The 22,096-nt window shown below is 42.6% G+C and overlaps 1 protein-coding gene across 3 annotated transcripts in view; it reads left to right on the top strand.

The window, feature by feature from the left end:
* KDM5A (lysine demethylase 5A) overlaps positions 1 to 14,075 on the top strand; it is a 77,128-nt gene extending 63,053 nt beyond the window's left edge. For all 3 annotated transcript variants that reach the window (XM_075940874.2, XM_075940870.2, XM_075940885.2), the window contains 4 exons: positions 2,308 to 2,467; positions 2,775 to 2,995; positions 5,381 to 5,791; positions 12,189 to 14,075. In XM_075940874.2, the coding sequence (XP_075796989.1) occupies positions 2,308 to 2,467; positions 2,775 to 2,995; positions 5,381 to 5,791; positions 12,189 to 12,401 (1,005 nt within the window). In that variant the 3' untranslated portion in view covers positions 12,402 to 14,075. The remainder of the gene's footprint in view (positions 1 to 2,307; positions 2,468 to 2,774; positions 2,996 to 5,380; positions 5,792 to 12,188) is intronic.
* The last annotated feature ends 8,021 nt before the right edge of the window (positions 14,076 to 22,096 follow it).

The following is a 22,096-nucleotide window of genomic DNA, read 5'->3' as shown; positions in this document are numbered from 1 at the left end:
CTGTATCATATCTCTAAGGGTGCGTCTACATAGCAGGGCTTAAATTGAAGTAAGATACACAAATTGAGCAACATCAGTTGCGTAGCTTATTTCAAAATAGGGAACGTCTACACAGCACGTATTTCAAAATAGAGCACTCTTACTCCTCGTACAATGACGGTTACAGGAGGTGGAGTAAGAAGTCCTCTATCTTGACATTATTTCAAAATAACTGCCTGCTATGTAGAAGCAGACTAAGTTTATTTCAAAATAACGTTGCTGTGTAAACGTACCCTAAGATATGGCTTTTCCTGTTTCCATGCTGCGAACCCTCAGTATATCTGGGTATCATGTCTGCAGCGTTCTCCTCTTTAGCCCTAATAAATGTCATCCTATCACCTTAAAATCGGTTAAACACTACTGAAAATATCTTAAAACTATTGCTTAGACAACATCACCCCTTCCTGTTTACATCGCCCTACCAGTGCTCCCCTTTTATTACTACATCGAGCACAAACTCTTTTTTCTTCACTACTAAGTTTCCTTCATGGCTTTTTTGGCAGAGCAGAGGAATATAAGAAAATGAATAAAAGGTATTGCACAAAGATGCAAACAGTTGCTGTTTGCTAGTGTTATTACTCACAATCATCTCCTTCCATAAAGGATAATATGGGATTTATTCCCTGCTAAAAATCTTTTGTCACTACATATTCTCTAAGTATCTCCCTAAAATCTGCTTATGCCACAATTCTAATAAAATACTTGGCATTAGCCAGGCAACTGGCATTTTGTGACTCCCTGCTTATTACACTGACCATAATTGTCTTGTAGTCACCTTGTACTCCTTGCATCTTTGTATACATTTGTTCTTAAACTGTAAACTTTTGGGGGTTGCATCCATGGATTTTTGTGTGTAATGCCTAGTATGTTGAAGCCCTTAGGTGCTACTGCAGTACAAATATGTATGATATGTATTTTAGTATTAGACTAAAATCAGGGAAAGGGAACCAACCCATCTGTTCAAGCTATCTGATAGACTGTCAGCTATTAAGCCACCTTTTCCATGTTGGTTTCTTCACACATTATGTGGAGTCATGAATAGGCTATTTATGAATTCTTAACGAGCCCCAATTAAAAGCATGAACAAAGCAATGTACTAATTTGTCATTTAATACTGGGGCTAATTTTGTACAGAAGATGTCAACTGCAAATAGGTCATTGGTTCCCACTAATAGGAATGATGGCCCTAATTGAGTCACCACATGTTGTTTAAAAATCCTAGGCCTGATGACAAGAAATTTATAGCTTTTCAGATTTAAAATTTGCCATAGCACCTATTCTCTAATGAATTTCTTTCTATTTATAGACAAATGGCAAATTTGACATCCCTTGCCAGGGACACATGCTGACCTGAAATTCTTCCGAAGTGCGAAGTGTACATGCACATATGCCTATAAAGTCCTTATTCGTAGGCCTCAAAAGCAGGGTATATAATTCTGTTGACAATGGAGTTCATATCGGGGGACTAATCTGTGGGGAAAGTTGGGAAATCACTCATTCTTCCACTACACTCAATCAGTGTATATGGAACACATTGATCTTTCTGTAGAGCTGTTGCCATCGTCATATTACTTCAATAGCTATGTTAATTGCACCATATGCTGGCACTATCAGTTTCCGTGGCAGGATGGTTCTGAGCAGGTTCTAGAACAGGGGTGGGCAATAATATTTTTCTGGAGGCCACTTCAAAAATTTCTGAAGAGGTCCTGGGCTGCGCCAGAAGGGCCAGGTCCAGAATACTTCCAGGTTCCCCACTCCCAGACCATGATTGGTCTGGGGTGGAAGAGCTCCTTTTCTCCCTGCCCCCAGGTTTTACCTTCGCACACTCCCCTACCCCCAGGCCAGTTAGGACCTGGGGGTGGGGGAGCATGCAAAGTCTCCTCCTGCCCTGCCAGGAGTGTGTGGCGCTCCTAAGCGCCGAACGTTGCTCGCAGGGTGGGGGCAGAGCAGAGCAAACTTCATCAGGCTCCTCAGGCCTTAAGTCGTTTGGCCACTGAGCCGAGCACCGTGTGCTCCTGGCAGGGCGGAGAAAACTTCGCTCTCTCCCCTTGCCCCCAAGCCCTAACTGGCCTGGGGGCGGGGGAGCGGCAGGGCCTCCACGGGCTGGATCCACCCGCTTTGTGGGCCGAATCCCGCCTGTGGAGGCCCTTTTGCCCACCCCTGTTCCAGGAGCAATAGGCCTTTGACAATTCTTTAATCTGTTCCAAAGTAGATTAATTCCAGCGGTGACAGTCTATATATCTTTTTCTCCTTATGTGACTTCTTCAGGATAATGCCAGTGTGAAATCTTCAAGCAGCCTGGAACCCAATCTGTTTTGTGATGAGGAGATCCCCATCAAATCAGAGGAAGTGGTAACACACATGTGGACAGCTCCATCATTCTGTGCTGAACATGCATATTCATCTGCTTCCAAAAGTTGTCCTCAAGGTATTGCCTTCTGTGTGTGTTCGCCATTGGGAGGGGTCTGAACAGGTGGTTGAAAGCCCCCTCCCCCAGCCACCTCAAGTAACCTCAGAAGGCATGTCTTTGTGGGAAAGACGGCCAGTGTTCAACGTATCAGGAAATACACAGTAGAAATGTACCAAAATTCTATTTGCTCTTGTTCAGTGACTGCCAATGCCCAAAGTTTGAGAGCCATCTCCACCCTCAGACTGTTACTGAAAGATACCACACTATTGTTTTGTTTCTGATAGACTTCCTGTCTGACCTGTGTGGTTTGCCATCTGTTTGAAAGGTTCTAGTACCCCAAGGAAACAGCCCCGGAAAAGCCCCCTGGTGCCTCGTAGTTTGGAACCTCCTGTGCTTGAGCTGTCATCTGGTGCTAAGTCTCAGCTTGAAGATCTAATGATGATAGGAGATCTGTTGGAGGTATCTTTGGATGAGACCCAACATATCTGGAGGATTTTACAGGCCACGCATCCACCCTGTGAAGACAGATTTCTTCACATCATGGAGGTATAAATGTGAAAAAATAACTGTGGCATAGAATGAAATTGGGTCATTATTGTAAATTGTTTTTAATGGCATTACAGTCGATTTTTCTTGGGCATTTTGCATCTTTTTGCAAAGAAATAGCCTCAGATCCAAAAAACCCAGACCTTGTTCACTACTATATTTAACTTGGTTTAAATACATGCTTATCTCTTGTAAGTTGTTCCATTATTCTTTTCAGCTCAGCATTCCTTTGCGCTGGGTATCTAACAGCAGGTATTTTCAGACAGCTAGTAATTTTTAGGCTAGGACAAGATCTCCTGCCTCATTGGCTGTGCTTAATGTACAGTGTAAAAAAGTCCTGCTTTCCTGAAGTTAGTAGAATCACTTTTATTAAAAAAAATCTGTTCTGAAAACTACAAAATTCCATACACCGAACCGCAAGTTAAGATTGCAGATCAAAGTGTTCAGAAGAAATGAATTAATGTTTCAGAATCTGAACCAGTTTTAAAGGAGAGCAGCAAGTCAATTATTTTAAAATACATAACACTTATCCCTATCATGTAGCTCTGTGTTGATTTATTACAGTGTGCAATATTTTATTGGTTGGGAAGGAAATGTGTGTACACATGCTTGTCCATACTTTAATTAAAAATATGGGGGTGGGGAGAGAGAATGAGAACCCTTCAGTGGGGGGTTGACTGTGCACTTAAATTCTTGCTCCTATTTGCATATGGATTGCAGAATTCTTAATACATAATCACACAGGATTTTTTGCTCCTAATCCCAGCCTCATTGATTTCACATGTTGGACAGAGAATGAGTCAGGTTCTGTGAATTGGTCTGAGGTCCCCCTCATTTGTTCCAGAGGGTGCATTACTTATTTATGCATGCTATGCAACTTCTGGGAGAGGAAGCAAGCACTTGCGTTTAAACTGAATTGGAATTCAGGATACGTACAGGTGCCTCAGACAAGTCCCTTGATTTTTCTGCCTCTCTTCTGCTTCTGTAGAATGGGGTTAATGATGATTTCTTACTGCACGTAGGTGTGGAGGGTAAAATTATTGAAGGCACATTGATGAGCTCCACAGACAAGTTTATAGAATAGAGAATTCCTTCCTCAGTTCAAATTTTCAATGGTATGTAGTATAAGAGGATTGGGGTTACATGCTGAACAGTGAAGATAGAAAGAAATGTTGTGCCTGAGCACTAAGGATGTTAAGTATTGATTAATTTGTTAATCGAGTAGTCGATGGAATTTCCGTTGACTACTTGACTAGTTGTTAAGGCTCAGGCTGTGTCTGAGCACAACTCCTGGCTGCTGCTCAGCACTCTTAAAGGGACAAAGGAGCTGGCGTGCAAAGATGCTGGCTCATTCTCAGGTCCCCCGCTGGGTCTCAGAACAACATGCTTGCTGTCACTCTGCATTTTTAAAAGGGAGGCAGCAGAGGCAGCTGCCCTCTTCCCTCCTCCCCCCCACCCTTATCACTCGGCCCCTCTGCATTTTTAAAGGGACACAGCAACAGCAGCCGGCTTGTGCTGAGACAGACAAGTGGACAGGCTGCCACTGCTGTGTTCCTTAAAAATCACAGAGGGGCAGCATGAAGGTAGTTGAGGGGGAGGAGGCGGGCCTGTCACTGCTGCATCCCTTTTAAAAATGCAGAGTGGCAGCACGACTGTTGTCCTGAGACCCTAGTGGGGGACCAGAGAATGAGCCAGTGTCTTTGCATGCCGGCTCCTCTCTGTCCCTTTAAGAATGAAAGGCGTGGGGGGAGTGATCAAGTAGTTGATAGTGCTACCAAATAAGCTCCTTCTTATTTAGTGGTCGACTACTCCTTCATATCCCTAGTCTATACAGCAGGGCTGAAGTTGAATTAAGCTGCGCAACTTCATCTATGTCAGTTGCGTAGCTTAAGTTGAAATAGCACCAAAAGCTGAATTGAGCTATCTAAACAGCAGGAAGTTAAAGAAAGAACAGTCTTCCTTTGACTTTCCTCACTACTCGTGAAATGTGTTACCATGAGTCAGAGTAAGAACATTATTTCGAAGTAAAGGCTTGTAGCGTAGCTGTGCACTGTTATTTCAGAGTAATGTCAGTAATTTCGAAATAACGCTGCTTTGTAGACATACCCTAAGAGGATTTTGAATAAGCAGTTGTTATACATGATTGACTTCTGTAAAAGACTATTTGTAGGAAGACAAGTATCAGTCTGTTCTTATGTATTCTTGACCCTAGGCTGATTTTGCTTGTAATAGTTATTTTCACTGAAACAAATGATTTTTCTACCCAAAACCTGGGGAATGGGAGGTGGAGTTGGGAAGATGTCTCCAACACACCATAGAAATGTAGCATGTGGAATTCTCTTTTCTTTAAAAAAAAAAAAAAAAACACACCTCTTCTCCTTTAAGGATGACAGCATGGATGAGAAACCATTGAAAATGAGACCAAGAGATTCTTCTGAGCGGAAACGGAAGCGGAAACTGGAGAGGGTAGAGCAGTTCTTCGGAGAAGTGAAGCAGAAGTCTAAAGAGCTGAAGAAACTGGAGAAACCCAAAAAGAAAAAGCTGAAACTAACCCTGGACAAGACAAAAGAGTTGAACAAGTTGGCCAAGAAGCTAGCCAAAGAAGAGGAGCGGAAAAAGAAGCGAGAGAAAGCAGCTGCAGCAAAAGTGGAGCTGACAAAGGAGAACACAGAGAAAAAGAGAGAGAAAAAAGTGCTGGACATCCCATCTAAGTATGATTGGTCAGGAGCTGAGGAGTCTGATGATGAGAATGCTGTGTGTGCGGCACAGAACTGCCAAAGGCCCTGCAAGGATAAGGTGAGTCCTAGCTTAATTTTGCCCTAAGCAGATGGGGAGGGTAATGAAAACTCCTTTAAGAGCTATTTAAGGTTAACAGACTTAGAGCAGCAGCAAGGAATATGGTTAATATGTTAGACACATGAAGGCTGGTAGGCAAGTATGACTTCCAGAATACTGAGCAGTCAGCCGAAGAAGCCCTGCTATCTCTTCCAAGACCAAGCTATTGAATTCTGAGCATCAGTATATTTCATATTGACTGTGAACTAAACTCAGTGTTCTCTGTATTGCCTCAAGGTGTTGGAGATAGGTGGGCAGGAAGGTAGACTGAGAAGCAATTCTTTTATCTCAATGGGCACCTTATGCTACCTACCAGCAGCCTTCAATATCCTGTGTTACTGATAATGTAGAAGACATGCTGGCTTGACTCCCAGGGGTTCGTTCTGTGTTTTAGCTAGAACTGTTTCCTGGTCCTGGTCTGTTCCTGAATGAAAGTCTGAAATGGACATGCGGGTCTTATATGAAAATGAATCTTCCAAAGCTTATGAACATGGGTGGGCAATAATTTTTGCAGGGGGGCCACTTGACAAAATTTGGAAGTGGTTGTGGGCCGTGGGCAGAAAGAGGCTGTCTCCCCTCTAGGTCCTGCCTACCCCTAACAGGGAGGAGTCTTCTTGTGCTCCTCCATCTCCAGGCCCTGGGGGGTGAGGAGTGGCAGGGCGATATTGGGCTAGATCCAATGGGTTGGTATACTGGATTGGGCTCGCAGACGGTAGGCTGCAGGTTGAGTGAATACCACTGCAGGTATTGCTCCACTTTTTTAGCCTGAGGTAAATCTATAGTGGTTTGGGAATTGAGTACATTTTGACTGGAAATGAAGTTCTAAGTAGAGGAACACATTGTGTCTTCAGTTTACATTCTGATAAAGCAGGACTACTCAACTTTGGAAGCCTTGGGGGTCACAATGATACTCTCAGCGCATGCTGAGGGCCGCAGCTTAAGCGTGGTTGCATATACATGCAAATATATATTATAGCATCTTTCACACTGATAGGCATGCATACAAAGATTAAGGCAAGACTACACAATATTCAGGCCCCATTTAAGTCAGTTCTGCTGATATTAATAAAATGCAATATTTACCCGATGTCCACCTTTATGACAGCACTTTTAATGAGCAATTACAGTCCAGGAATTTAACTACTAAAATGCATATCAACAGAAGACTATTATATTGACTCGCCGTTGTGGACTGTGTTCCCAGTGGAGGTCATGTTCAAAGGATCCCACCCGCGGGCTGCATGTTGAGCCCTGCAAAAACCCAAACTGCACTACAGTCCACAAACAAACAGGCCACGGGCCGCATGCAGCCCATGGGCCGTGTGTTGAGTAACCCTGTGGTAAAGTATATATGTATTTAAATAGTTCAACCTGATAAAGCTATACTAATAAGCACATTCTTAGCATTGTGTGTAATATTCTAAAACTAGTCAAACATTCCTCAGAATTGTTATTCTCTGTAGGTTAGGTAGGCATTTTTTGTATGTGTATGTATACAAAATAAAACTTGAAGAAAAATCTAGCTCTGTGCATATGAGATGATCATCACTGGAATATTAATGCTTGCAGTTCCAGGATTCATATCTGTTATCAGTCAATCTTTCAACCCATACGGATATAGTTTAATTATGAACTAAAGTAAAACCTTGAGTTGGTTTTGATTATTGTTGCTTTGCTTCAGAAATATTAGTTTATTTTCCAGTGTATCTTAAGTTCATTTTCAAGTTGTTTTATTAGCTGAAAGCAGAGTTCCAGCAGTTAATGACTTTGATAAATGTACCAGTAAACTGTTTGTTAATGTGGCAGTTCCTTAATCTTCTGATTCCAGTTCCTTATCGCACTCAAATTAAAATACTCATTTACTCAGAAAATGGTTGACTTGTCGCCTTTCGGCTTTTAAGAAAGTTTTAATTTACTTTTGTTTGTCTTTAACAGATTTTTGTTTCCTTGTTCTATAGCAATTTGATCTCAAAAGTGTTAGGATATTTTTCTCTTAAATGTTCAGCATCATCAGAGTTGTAAGTAATTCAGGTAACTGTCAACCACTGGCTACCAGTTCAGTAGTTTTGGTCTCTTATTGTAGTCTAAGTTCATTGGAGGTATTAGTACAAATAAGGTCATATTGCCTTGCCCAAATACGATAATTAGGTTCCTTGGTTTTCTTAAATTCTTCTGCTATAGAAGTCGTGTATAGCTACAGAATTTGGCTGCAGAATTTAGTATTTATGGTTTAGTATTTAGAATTTAGTATTTATGGTTGCAAAGTATCACCTTCCAAATGTAAATCTTTGCAATCTTGTATTCATTTTTTATTTAATCTAATTAAAATGTTTGTTTTTGTCATTTACATGAAGCTGCTGCAAAAAAATTCAGTGTGGTTCAGAAATTGAGGGCATTGCTATAGAATTTCAGTTCAGTATGCTGAAAGACTCCATGAGGCTGTGAAAGCTATATCCACTTCTAATAGCTTTCATGTGCTACTTCTGCTGTCTATATGCCCTAAGTGTGGGGAGAGGAAGAACCTAAGATAAAGAATAAAGGGAAAAACTTAAGGCAAAATGAAAAATGGTTTTGTAGCTGAGGGTAGGCTAGGAAGAATTTCAGCTAAATAAGATAGCATGAGTGTGAATGAGCTCCCTAATTCTGGAGAGTAATTGAGGGAGTTCAGAAAATCCAGACTGAGGAAGTAGGAAAATAAATCTGAGCTGAGCTAAGTAGACCAATTCCATAAAATGTTTGGAATAGTAAAGAGCAGCTTGAAATGAGTCCTGATATGCAGAGTAAGTTGGCGGAACCAGGAAGGTGGGAATGATGATGTTCTGTTTCCTGGAGTCAGACTATCCTAGCAGTCATATTCTAGATTTCCCCCCTCCCCACTGGCTCTAAGAATAGAAAGTTATGAAAACCATAGGAGAAGAGTGCAGTTGCCAGTGAGTAAGGCTTTCATCTGAAGCAGGGTCAAAGCAAAGTGGATGGAATCTGAAGAACTCTGCCAGAATTCAAAGTCTGCCTGTTACTGCCTGTGCAATGAGAAAACAAAACTTAAGTGAAGTCAAGGAGGATTGATTGTCCAACATAGGCATGGAAGTAGAGAGGACATGTTGGAGGAATGATAAAGGCTTTTCCTATCAAAAAGGACTTTGTTGTTTAGAGTGAAGCTTTAATGTCAAACTTAATTGGTAGGTGGCTAGATCAGCTGGATCAAAATATTAATGGTTGAGTCAGTAATGAAAAGTCTAGGAGGAAGACCAGAAATACTTAAGGATGAGCTCTAGTGAAAGGGGAAGGAACAGAAAAATAGTTACTTTTTGTACCAAGTGAATATCATTGGCTCCTTGATGAAGGCCCTCAGGGAAGAGTGACTTATCTGAAATCTTCAGTATGTGAGGAGAGAAACAGAACAATTTTAGTATTTGGAGAATCAAAAGGAGGGTGGTCTAGGTAAAGTGGTAAGTGAATCCCTTTTATTGCTGAAGTGGGGGGGAGCATGGTTGCAAGGGAGGATCAGGTAAAGGTTTTTCTGAGTGCGAGAGAGAGGTTGGATGAGGAGTCTGCAAAGCGGTGCTTTTGTTCAGTAAAGTTAAGGTAGATAGTGGCTTTGATGAATAGTGTTTAGCTGCTGTTATGTTGAATCAGGAGAGAAGACAGAAGTGGGGCCTTAATTGCTATTTTCCAAAATAAAAACAAGAAAACATCTCATAGTGTAAAGGGATTGGGTAGTTGAAGTGGTGAGTCTAGAATGGCACAGTGAGTACTTTAACCTAGAATAGGAGAGAAACTGGGTCTTTGTAGAAGACAGGAGTTTGATGGATCGTAATTATGATTTATGCATCTCTGGAGACCCATTGAGCCCTGGTTGGCACTAGGGGGGATGTGAATAGTTAACTGGGAAGGCCTGCAACAGCCTCCCCTCCCTCCCCCCACCTGCCTCCATTTAATTTGTTAACATTACGTGCAACTGGTTAACTAATGAAATGGGATTTTACATCCCTAGGTGGTACTGTCCTCTATTTAGGTTGAAAGCAATTGGACTGAAATTATAGAGGGGAGAGAAGGGGCATGGGATTGAAGGAGGCAAGAGTAGGCACATGGGTAAATTAGTTGTAAATTAATGTTTTAAATGAGAAACTGTATTTAGAGTCCGAAGGAGGTCTACAGGAAGGGGATCCTGGACTTTTTCAGTAAGGGTAACAATGCCTTCAGTGGCACAAGGCGAGAGCTGATTTGGTGTGAAAGTGGCAGAAAATGAGAGTTGGCTTGCATCAAATAGTTGAGCACAAGTGACTGTGGAATGGAGTTTGAAGAAACAGCAAGTGAGTCAAGGAGGATGCCAGCTAGGGTAGTATAAACAAATTATCTCCCTTCCGTCTACTCTCAGCAAGTGTAGAATGAAAGAGGTCAGCATTCAGTGAGCAGAACTATTAGCCTTAGGGAAAAAAGTACAGAGGAAGGTGGTAAAAATTATTAGGAGCATGGAACCGCTTCCATAGACCTACAGATTAAAAAGTTTGGAACTGTTCAGCCTAAAAACTCAACTAAGGGGGGAATATAATAGATCTATAAAATCATGAACAATGTGGAGAAATGAATAAGGAAGTGTTATTTACCCCTTCACATAACACAACAACTAGGGCTATCCAATTAAATTAATACACAGCAGGTCTGAAACAAACGTAAGGAAGCATTTCTTTACACAACAGTCACCTGTGGAATTAATTGCCAGGGGACGCTGTGAAGGCTAAAAGTATAACTGGGTTAAAAAAAATAACTGATAAATTGCTGGTCCATCAATGTCTACTTGCCTTGATGGCCAGGGATGCAAACCCATGCCCTTGGTGTCCTTAAGCATCTGACCCGGCCATAGGCTGGGACTGGATGACAGAATGGATCACAACTTTCCTGTCTGTTCAGTCCCTCTGAAGTGTGTGGCTCTGGCTACTGTTGAGGAGACAGGATGCTAGGCTAGATGAATAATTCACTGACCCAATATGGCTGGTTTTATGTTCTTAGGAGGCATACTTATAGTGTCTCTTTATTCTCACATTACTGCTATTTAACCATGACACCACCTATGTCTTCAGTTCACCCAGGACAAATATATTTTGTAGGTGGCTGAGCACAGTTGCTATCAAAACCTACACTTATTCCATAGTATCAGAAATTAAGAAAAGAAATAGACTTCAGTTCCATAAAATCTCTAGAAAGCTGGATCTTATAGCAAAAGTTGCTTTGTCTGGTAAAATTTCTTAGCAGATCATAGTCCAAGAGATAATCCACAGGAATGTTAGGAAAGTTAATAAAAACTCAGCCCCAAGTCAAGCAGTAATGAGGAGGAAAACATTATCTTTGAGTTCACTCATGTGCTGTTGGGGTTTTCTCTTCGCTTGCTGCAAATCAAAATCTCTCAGGAAGTGCTGTTTCCAAAAGTTTTATCTCCTGTATAGATCTGAGACTTGTTTTTATAAATACACTTCCAATGCTGCTTTCTTTTATATTTGGGGAAGTCAAAATCACTGATTCTGCCTTTCAGGTAGATTTCTCTGTTCTTTAAAAAGTTAATTTAGGATTCTGCTGTTTTTGTCAGCAATCTGTGTTGGGCTCTCCTGTAAGGGAGGGTAATTATAGCAAAAAACAAGAGAGAAAATACTGTATTTTCTCATCTGAAAAGTGGCCACTTTATAGGTACTATAGTCACACTTTTCCCAAAGGCTGATCATATGTCCTTGCTCTGTGGTAGCTAACATGTATTCTAGGCATTCCTGTATTTCAAATGCTTTTTCAGTCTAATATTTCCACTGTCATTGATCCTTAGGAATCAGGATAGTGTTAATCCATTCCCTTTGTATGTTTTCTCTTTGTTTGCTCTAGGGTAGGCCTCCATGCAACTGACTAAACTTGTTTCTGCTTTCTTTCGTTCTTGAGTACTGACATAAATACAACAGATTTGTTTTGGAAGAAGGTTCATGTATGTATAGACTGGGTATTTTGCAGGCAGCTTTAGAGCAAGTTGGACTTATAAAATTCCCTGTATCTGACTGAGAAGTCATCACATTATAAGATGTGATCCTTTATCGGCACAGCAGTACTCTGAGTACCTAAACTATAGGCCATACTGAAACCATGGAGTTTCTGCATCTTAAGGACAATACAGGCTGAGTGTGAAGTGATACAGCTGTAGAAGGCAATTCCAAGTTTTTCTGTTGCCTTTAGCAAAGAACCGCAATGACTTCAGTTGCTATTGACTGTTTACTGAAACCAAAGCCTCAGGCTTTTTTTCTGACAGCCGTCTGGAGTCTTGAATCTGGCCTATTTCTTCCTTGTAAAGTTCTTCATGCGGTGTTCATTTTGTCTCCTGCAGGTAGACTGGGTGCAGTGTGATGGAGGCTGTGATGAGTGGTTTCATCAAGTTTGTGTTGGTGTGTCTCCAGAAATGGCAGAGAACGAGGATTACATCTGTATGAACTGTGCAAAGAAACCGATGCAGGGCCCAAGTAGCCCCGCTCATGCACCACCTCCCCCCTTCTTACTGAGCTACAAGCTACCAATGGAAGATCTCAAGGAGACAAGTTAGCAACTACTCAGTTTTTCTGGGACTTGGGGAAAATGGACCACCGAGACCCTACTGAAAGAGGGTGTTTGAAGCTAATGTAGCCACTCAGCCTCACTACCAAGGATGTACAGGCCTTCAGCAGAGATGGTCCCTTATTGTTGGCTTCCTCTGTACAGTGGGGATGTCGGAGGCACAGTGGTTCCAACCAATCAATGCAGATATCACCTCTGTGGGAGTTCCAGCCAAAATTTTAAGTGACAAGTGTTTCCAGCTGAGTGTGGGTGCTGCCTTCAGAGGCTGAGCAGACATGAGACTGTTAGATTAGACACTTGGGTGTGTTAGAAGTGCATCTGTGAAACGGGAAGTTGAGTTGGCTTGGAATTAGCAGCCGTTGGCTGGAGCTCTCAGCCCTAGAAGGGTGCCTCATGGAGTTATATTGTCCACGCAGAGATTTGGAAGTTACCTTCAGCCCAGTGGTGTCTCCATACTGACTGAGCCAACAGGGAAGTGTATGGCGATACCGAACCTGCCTCAGTGGCCAGGCAGCTCACACTACATTACGGGGATGGAAGGGAGTGGCTGAATATGTTTCTATTTTGTAGTTAGAGGGCAAAAGAGAGCAGTTTCAGAAATCAGCACTGGTTCTGTTTACCAAAAAGACACCCAGCCCTACCCCACCACGTACATTTCCCTGCCGGGGAAAGTCAATCTCCCCATCCTGAGGAGGGCCACAACGCATCAGTCAAGATGTCAGTCTGTGCCAGAGCTTGGAAAGCAAAAAGCACTTTCCCTCACTGCCGGTGTCACCTCTCCTGTTCTAGGCATTGTTAGTGTTCCATGCTCCTGCATATTACAGTTGTCTGACACAGGCTGAAGATGGTGGAAAGATACAGCAACATGATCTGTGCCCAGGGTCTGGGAGGAATGAGGACTGCCCTCTTACCTCACAGGTTACCCTGACGTGCTTCTGTGAAAACTTACACTCACAGTATTTCCAGTATCACAAGGCTACAGGTGTGGTCTCAAGCGATACCAGCAAACAGTCTGCAGATACTGATGGCAGTGCAGATCCCCTCCCTGCTGGCTTTGCTGGATACCAGCCTACAATCAGCAGCAGATCTTGGTGGAAGTTGCCCCTGGCTTTGCCAGAGGACTGAGGGTGTGGGGTTATCCGGGTGACAGTTGTTTTAGTAAATCCATTTTTTAAAAAGGACTTGTTTTTACTTTTTTCTAAATGTCTCAGACTACTGACTTGTTCTATAAATAGATTATTTTTCTTTGATTTTTTTATACTTACCACTGTTACCAGCAGCACAGAGACAGAGGTTCACAAAGCTAAAAACCTGCCCATGGGCTTGGTTTTTTATACTCCATTCTTTCCTTGTAGTACAAGGAATTAGCAGTTACCTTCCCCATCCTAGCCTAACCAGCTGCCTGTGTTTAAATAGGTAAATACATTTCATGTGCTACCTTTGTGTTTGGGTTTGTTCCTGTTAGTGGGGCGCCTGGGCCTTGCTGACGCCAGTGTTCGCTGGCTTTATGTATGTGAGTGTCTGAAGCTGGCCACTCTTCTGTCTTGCCACCCCGCCCGCCCCACCCCATTTTGTTTCCATTCTTCTGCAGTTCTAAGAGTGTTGTAAGTAGTGTCCAATCTTACTAGAAGCTGGACTGGGATTTAAAAAAAATGACAAAAACAATGTTCTGTCTTGACTGTTCTGTGTCCCTTCTCTTGTACTTCAATATTTGGAGGGGTTTTTAGCTGGCTCAAATGGAAGCCAATATTTTCCAGACAAAAAAGTAACTAAAAATTCAGCACAGTCCACTTCATGTAGATTAACTTCACCTGATTGTTTGTCTGTTCCTGACACTTGGGAAGTGATGGTGGCCACAGCTGATGTAAAGGGGGACGTCTGGCCTTTGACAGAAGAAACAATGAGTTTAGACACTGCAGGATAGCATACCTTGGGCTAAGAAGCTGACATGGTCAATTTCGGCCACTTGCAGAATATAAAATAACTGCATCCAGTTAAAAAAAATTATGATCTAGAAGTAGAGATGCCAAAGCAAACTGAACAGTGACTCCTCCATATTTATATTCTTTATAATCCACTGTAACCAGAAACTCCACATTTAAAAATATCCCTCTTTTAACCAGAAATGTAACAGGATAACCATTTAAATAATTAATAAGCCTGGAGTATTGTGGGTTATCGATTATCATGAGTGGTTACAAGCAGGCTCCTGGAGGGTTGGGAGCCGGTACATCCTGGGAGCCAGCTTGAAAGCAGTCTCCTGGGAAACTGACAGCTGCCCCGTGCTGCTGCCTCTTTACCTGGGAGTGGGGCCGGAGCCTGTGTGTAACCAGTGAATGAACACTTCAGTAAGTAGAATTACTTGAAGAAATCTTGAAACAAAACCAAGGTGTGTCATTCTTTCGGAACACCTAAAATCTGTGATGCTGTGGAAAAATGTGGTTAGCATCTCCTGTTAAACAAATGATTTGAACATAATTCCTCGTGATGGAGGCAATACTATATGCTCTTCTACCACAAAGAGAACATTGAAGAGCATCCTTTAGCAAACAAGTTGAATGTTCATGCTCCTCTGAGTTGGGATATGGCCAATATTCATTCTGGTGCCTTCCAAAGAACAAGTGAGCCAACAGAGGAAGAATCATAAACCAGGGAATGCAGCGCTCCATTGCTGTGCCCATTTCTTGCAGGCTTAGCGAACTCTAAACAAAAAGTGGATGGGTAAGTACTGGAATTGGACACTATTGATTGCTACTTTTGCCAGTTAACACCACTTTGAAATGCTAGCAGTATTTACCTTATCAGGAGTAAGAGACTATGCCTAATCTGTTTAATGTGCTATATACTTTCAAGTAAAGTTTTTAGAACCAAGACACAAGGCCATAGCTACCCTATATCTGATGTGACTTAAAAAAAGGGATGGAAGACAAAATGCCTCTCAGAGGGTGAATGAAAATATACATTACTCTGATTAAATAATACCTTAGAAAGTTTATGGAAAAACTGAAAAGGTAAAAGACAGTAATTGTCACACATCCTGAGTTGCTTTATAATTTGGATTTTGTCCTTGAGACTTAAAACAATCTTCTTTAAATGTCCTTTTTTTTCCTTTCCAGGTGTAGTAAACAACTTCACCTTCAATAGCCAGAACTAAAAGGCATAAATTGTGTTCTGTTGCATATTGATGACCCCATAATAGTCTGTGATAGTAGTTAATTGTTACTGAGGGAGTTTTTCTTAATTAGCATATTTTCACTGAACCTGAAAGAACATGAGAGCATAAAGAGTGGCCATACTGGATCAGACCAAAGGTCCATCCAGCCCAGTATCCTGTCTTCTGACTGTGGCCAATGCCAGACGCACTAGAGGAAGTGAACAGAACAGATAATCAAGTAATCCCTCTCCTGTCATCCATTTCCAGCCTCTGACAGCTTAGGATCCCCATTCCTACCCATCCTGGCTAATAGCCATTGATGGACCTAACCTCCATGAATGTATCTAGTTCTTTTCTTAACCACATGGAAATCCTGATCTTCACAACATCCTTTGGGAAAGAGTTCTACAGATTGTGTGTTGTGTTAAGAAAAACTTCCCTTTGTTTTAAACCCACTACCTATTAATTTCATTTGATAAACCCTAGTTCTTATGTTATGGGAACAACTAAACTTTTACTTATTTACTTTCTCCACCCGCGTCATGATTTTATAGACTTGTATCATATCCTCCTTTAGTCTCCTGTTTTCTAAGCTGAAAAGTCCCAGTCTTTTAATTGCTCTTATGGCAGCCATTCCAAACCCTGGGAACAGGGGACATCCAGAGCACCATTACCATGAGGAACATACTACCGTATCTAAGAAAGGATTAGGCATTTACGTGGTTAATGAGAACGCCCACTTAAACTAAATGGGCTCTGTGTATGAGATGTGTGTACATATATTATTTGATTTGAGAAATCTAAGCCCTTTTTGCTTCAAAGTGCAGATTACGAAACTGACAAAGTTCTTTCCATACAGGTTATTCATTCCATAACTGACCATTAAATATTCTTGTTCTTTCCTCTATCAAACTTGACTGTTTGCGGAAGACAGGAATTGCTTTGTCCAGCACTGAAATGTAGCCATTTGTGGGCTCAGATAAAACAGCTGCTTAATAGTGCATGGGAACCCTACATGGCTATTCAGGTCAGAAATTGAAGAATATGATTTTCAATTGAAACTATAGTGTATGTTTTGGGATCTAGAATGCAGTCAGACAGGAATTTCCCTAGGTCAGTAGGACTTAATATTCTACGAAAATTATGCTGGAGTTTTGGAAATAAAAAAAGAATACAGGTTTTATTGTAGCTCCTGTCCAAAGACAGCACTCCAGCAGCGTAAAGCACCCTAATGCTAGATATTGGTTCTGCATTAACAGAAAAAGCCATCTGTTGAACTACAAGTTCAGCTAGGTCATCTCCAGAGGTCTCATCTGAAAGTTGATGGTCCAAATTTGCTTAGTTTGAGAGCCTGATCTGAGTTGACGTGGCTCTCAACAGCTTTCTGAGATGGTTGTCTATAATGCCTTTTTTTAATAGGTAAGTGCATTGATGGCAGCGTGAAAATAAGTTGGTTTAACTATGTCAAAGTGATTGAGAAATGGGAATAGAAAATGAGGACTCTGAACTCCCACACCAGTCTAACCACAAGATTGCAATGAAGACTGACTGCACAGGTGTTTCTAGCATTCACAGAAATGCTTTGGACAATAGGCCAACAGGAAAATAATGGTACTGATGCTGCTGGAAGCAATTTCCTGGCCTGGAGTTCCCAGATATAGTGCACTGTGGTAGATAAGATAAAATAGCTCCTTGAATGCAGTGAGTATAGAAAACTCCAAATGGCAGATTCAAGGTCTGAAAGATGCTTCTGCGCCTTAAGTCAATGTGGACTTGTAAACACTAGCACTCACCTAGGAGATAAGACATACTACGTGTACCAACTTGCTCTAGCTAGTGCAGTGTTAGTGGTGGGTAAGTCTTGCATACACCACTGTTTACACTGTAAAGTTGTTAAAAATTAACCTGGACAGAGTCATTCAGTTAGCGCTTGCCCTAGGTTTTTTTTTCTGCTCTTAGTGAAATAGAAAATGTCCAAACCTTTTGTCCACTGACACAAGTAGTTTTCTGGCCTAGAATAATTGTCTACTTTGTTCTGTGCAATAGGTGATTGCCAGTTTCAGCTATGGTTGAACCATCTCTTGTCACCAGGTAAGTTCACAAAACAAAGGTTGCTAGAAAATGGGCATAGTAGGAAGACCAAAGAAAGCCAAGAGCTGCTGTTTACAGGAGAGGTTTCTCCTCCCATATGCATAGTGGGGTGTTTCTGTCATCAGCTCTTGCAGACAAGTTCGCTAGTCTTTTGTAATACTTCAGAAAACAAAGCAGTTTAAAAAAAGAAAAACATTTCATAATTGGTTTTGGGGATAGTAGAATGAAAGTTCCTGAAAGTTGTGGAGAACTGTTATCCATTTTATTATCAACGAAGTTGAGACCGCTGCATTTAAACATGAAGATGGAAGGAGTGCAAGAACCCTCAGTGCCTACAATCACAGGAACGTATTCAGCCTGCCTGCCTCCAACCCAAACATGATCTCTTCTTGGTGCACCACGGTCAACAGTGGAGAGAAGTATTCAACCTTTAGCAAATTCTAATCACATCAGAGTTAGAAGAAAGGCAAATCCATTATGGTAGCTACCAACTGCAGAAGACTTCAGCGATTCAGAACAGCGAGTGTTGTGCAGTGAGATGAGTTTCAGTGCAGATGAATCCTGTGCCAAAGAAAGGAACAGCTGAGATACAAATGTGGAAACAGCAATCTGTGTTTCTAAGGAGACCTACAAAAAGCTGTCTGTTACTCTGGATGCTTTGAAACAAGGACTAGTAAGTGCAGCCAGCAATCCCCCAATGAAAATTCAGCCCCTATACACTTTCTTCTTTCAAAGGCCTGTATAAAAAGGCAGGGCTTGCAACATGCCTGGAAAATCAGATGGAGAAATGGTTCCAAAGCTGAAAGGCTCTCAAGGGACTGTTGTACCATGGTGTGGTGGAAACCATGGACTGGACTGCAGCTATGGGCAGTGGGAAGGAGGAGGAAGCAGAGGCTATTTCTGAAGAGGATAACGCCTCTCCCTCCCCCCAGGCCTCAGAACTTTATAGCACAGACTAATACCTGTGTCTGCCTCAAAGCTAGATTAGTTCAGTGCTCATACATGGGGCTCTACTTTCACTTGAAAACTAAAACTGATATAGAAGGCAGTGGTGTGCCTTGATAGAATAGCAGTAGTCATTTGCATTGGAGAAAGGCATGAATCACAGCAGTTTTTTTTTGTCCTGTCCCCTGACACCTGAATAAAGTATTATGAGGCACAGCTGCTCTATTGTCAACTGACAGCAGCTGGCAATCCAAGATGAGTCCCAGAGTGTGAATTTGAATAACTGATGGCAGATATGTCCTCAGATGGGGCTGTCAAAGGTCAGTGTGACATCTTTGCTACTTCAGTCTACCAACTTCAACTCCGCTATATCTAGATAGCCAGCTAGCTCTCCTCCAAGCCCCAATCTCCAAACATGGTCAGGTGCTCAACAACATGAACAGACTCATGCATGCTGGAGAGCAAGAGCTGGCTGCTCTGCTCCTCCTCCCTCTTCCCCCCCATGGCCCTATATACATGTTGAATAGGAGTGAAGATGAGAGAGAACCCTGTGAAATTCCAAATAGTACTCTTGGGGAAAGAGAACATTGATTCAGGACAACTGGCCTCTGCCAGCCACTGGAGGCAGAGGAGGCATGGAAGGACCCAAGAGCAGCCTTATCTTTTGCTGTGTAGACCTCAGGTGAGTCAGTGATACTTACTAATATCATGGCAGCTGATAGCTCTTCACATCAGGATGAGCACATGATCCTCATCTATTGCCAGGAGGTGGTCAACCAATAGTACCAGTGCAATAGCTGCAAAGAGTCCTGTGGCAGTATAATAGCTGTCCTAGATCCAGACCTGTATTCAGACTGACATGGGTTAAGAAGATCTGAGGTAGTTAAAGTACTCTGGAAGTTGTCTCAACACAGCCTTTCAATAACTTTTAACTAGGAATGTAAGGTTGGTCCTGCACAATAGACAGTGTCAAGTGTTAGTTTCATGAATGAGACCATGCAGCAGCTTCCTTAAGTGAAAATAGCATCCTGCCCTTAAGAGATGGACCAATGTCTCCATTAGTGACAGAGAGGTGCTTGGTCTGTGGGTTGTCAGTAGAGAAGCAGTCAGGCCAGGAGTCAATATGGTCCCGGGGCCCAGGATCCCTCCTGCTGTTGTAAAGAATTGATGGAAGAATAGACTGGAGCTGAGATTTTTCAAAAACCTAGGGAGGTTAGGGGAAGTACTCCCATTGAACTTCAGTAAGTCTTCAGTATGTGTTTGAAAGCATAGAATCTCAGAGCCTGAAGAGAACAGTAGATTGTTACACAGCTTGCAGTCCACCACTGTCATGAAACGAGTCAGCACTATTCTTGAAGCTGTGTAGGGAATCAAAGGCAAAATGGCTTCTCTTCTTAGCTACTGACACAGCTGTGCTTGGAGAATCTGATCAGGTCTGGTCTCTCCCTGCCCCCCCCCCCCCCCCCATTTTTAGTACATTGGAAAATAAAATGTTCAAAGATCTGCAATACAAATCCCCCAAAGAATGGGGGAGGCCTCTGAGGTATGACAAGGACTAAATTGTGTATAGTCTAGAAAAGGTGAGGGGAGTTGTCTGTCCCCATTCATGTAAGTAGAAGCAGATTTGTGCAGGGCTGGCAGATCAGTTTGCGGTTGGAGCAGAAGTTGGTGTTCGGGGTGGGAGTTAGGGTGCAAGAGCGGGTATGGGGTTCCAGGTTACAGTTACTTCTGCCTAGAAGCCAGACATACCTGCTGCTTCCAGGAGTCCCACCTGAGGTATCAGAAGACTGCATGTTGCCTGTGCTCACAGGCACCACCCCCACAGCTCCCATTGGTGGTGGTTCTGGCCAAAGGGAGCTGCTCTGCAGGCCCTTGGGGTGAGGGCAGTGTGCAGAGACTCTCTGGCAACTGACACACCGTCTGCTTCTGAGAGCCACGCAAAGCTAGGGCAGGTGGGGAGCCTGCCTTTGCCCCACTGTACTGCCAACTAGATTTTTAGTAGCCTGGTCAGGGGCAGTGACTGGTGCCATTAGGCTCCCTTTTTAATTGGGCATCTGTCAAAAACTGAATGCCTGGCAGCCTTAGAGATGTTCTCAGTGTAGGCAGGGGGCATTTTTACTGTTACCCTTCAAACACATCTCCCACTGGCTCCCCCATACCACCAGGCCAAACCGTTTTAAAATGAAACTGATGGAAAGGGAGTGTTAGATTTCTTTTCCATTTCCTAAGGGCACTAAAGTAGATGTTGGGACACAGCTGCCTTCTACTGGCCTTATAGCCTACCAGTGCTTTCCTACAGCTCTTCTGACTTAACCCTGTCACGCTGATTAAAGGCCAACTTTGCTGCTTCAGCAAATCCCTTCCTCCCAAAGTCCATTAGTCCTTGTGTTCCCTTTTCAATATACTGTCCCCTTCTTAACTCTCTGTCAACAGGACCAGAACTAGGATTTGGACCTTAAAGAAATATAGGGCCATATTCTGTTGTGTTGCACTGGCATCAATGCAGATCATTGACTTAGCAAAGCCTCTGCTGTCTCAGCATGTTATGGGCTGTAGAGGTGTGTAGTTTGCTCTTTGGGCTTCATCAAGGACAATGTTCCTGCAGGGATCCCAGGTAAGTAACCGAATCAGACTGTCTTGTCCTTGATCCCAGTTGGGGTGAATGCCAGCACTCAAAGGCTTGGCTGACTCAGTGTATTTTTAACTCCATGATTCATGCCACCTTGTGCATGAATACAATAATGGGTGTGAGATTGTTGCTTTGCCATGCAGCTGAGGAAAGCAAGCAGCACCATTTTCCATAGCTACTGTGACAGTCACCTCCTGTCCATGGCAGATGGTGTCAAGCTGCACCTCCAGCAGTCTCTAGAGACTGACACTGTTGTTTGACTTGGGGCTCTAGCCCCAGCTTACCAGACATTTCAAGACCGAGCCCTCTCCACAGTGCTGTTTAGTGGCTTCAAGGCACCATCTGACTGAAGGCAGGTATTTTAATGTACAATTGAAACGTCTGTGTCTCCAACACACCTGTGTTCCATCTGTTGTGAAATACTGCCAGAGCTTCACATGAGCACCAATATCTGAAAAAAGGGAGAAGTGCATGTACCTTTCAAATACTAGAGGACAAGCTTTTTGTCAAAATAACATTTCCACTAATGGGTTAAATAAATGAAACCTTTTCCTGCTCCACCTTTCTTTCTCCAGCAGTGCAGAAGAGCTGCCTACTCATGTGCTTTGCTGGCTTTTGGATGACAGGTCTGTCTACAGCACATGCTGCTCACACTTATACTGCCAGCTCCCCGTAAATTAGAGTGATTGTTATCTGTATTGACACCATCCTATCAGCCATTGATGGTCCTCTCTTTCTCATGCCCTGTACTTTTTGTTTCTGAGTAATGTGCAGCAGGTGCAAGAGAGACTTCCTTAAACTATCAAGAGCCATAAAAGACTTTTCTCCTAAAAGGAAACACTCTGCCTTACCCTGGGAGAAGAGA

Source organism: Pelodiscus sinensis, chromosome 1 (genome assembly GCF_052426305.1).
Source record: "Pelodiscus sinensis isolate ZL-2025 chromosome 1, ASM5242630v1, whole genome shotgun sequence".
NCBI classification, from domain to species: domain Eukaryota; kingdom Metazoa; phylum Chordata; order Testudines; family Trionychidae; genus Pelodiscus; species Pelodiscus sinensis.
The sequence above is the reverse complement of the archived record's forward strand: the minus strand, read 5'-3'. Positions and strand labels throughout refer to the sequence as shown.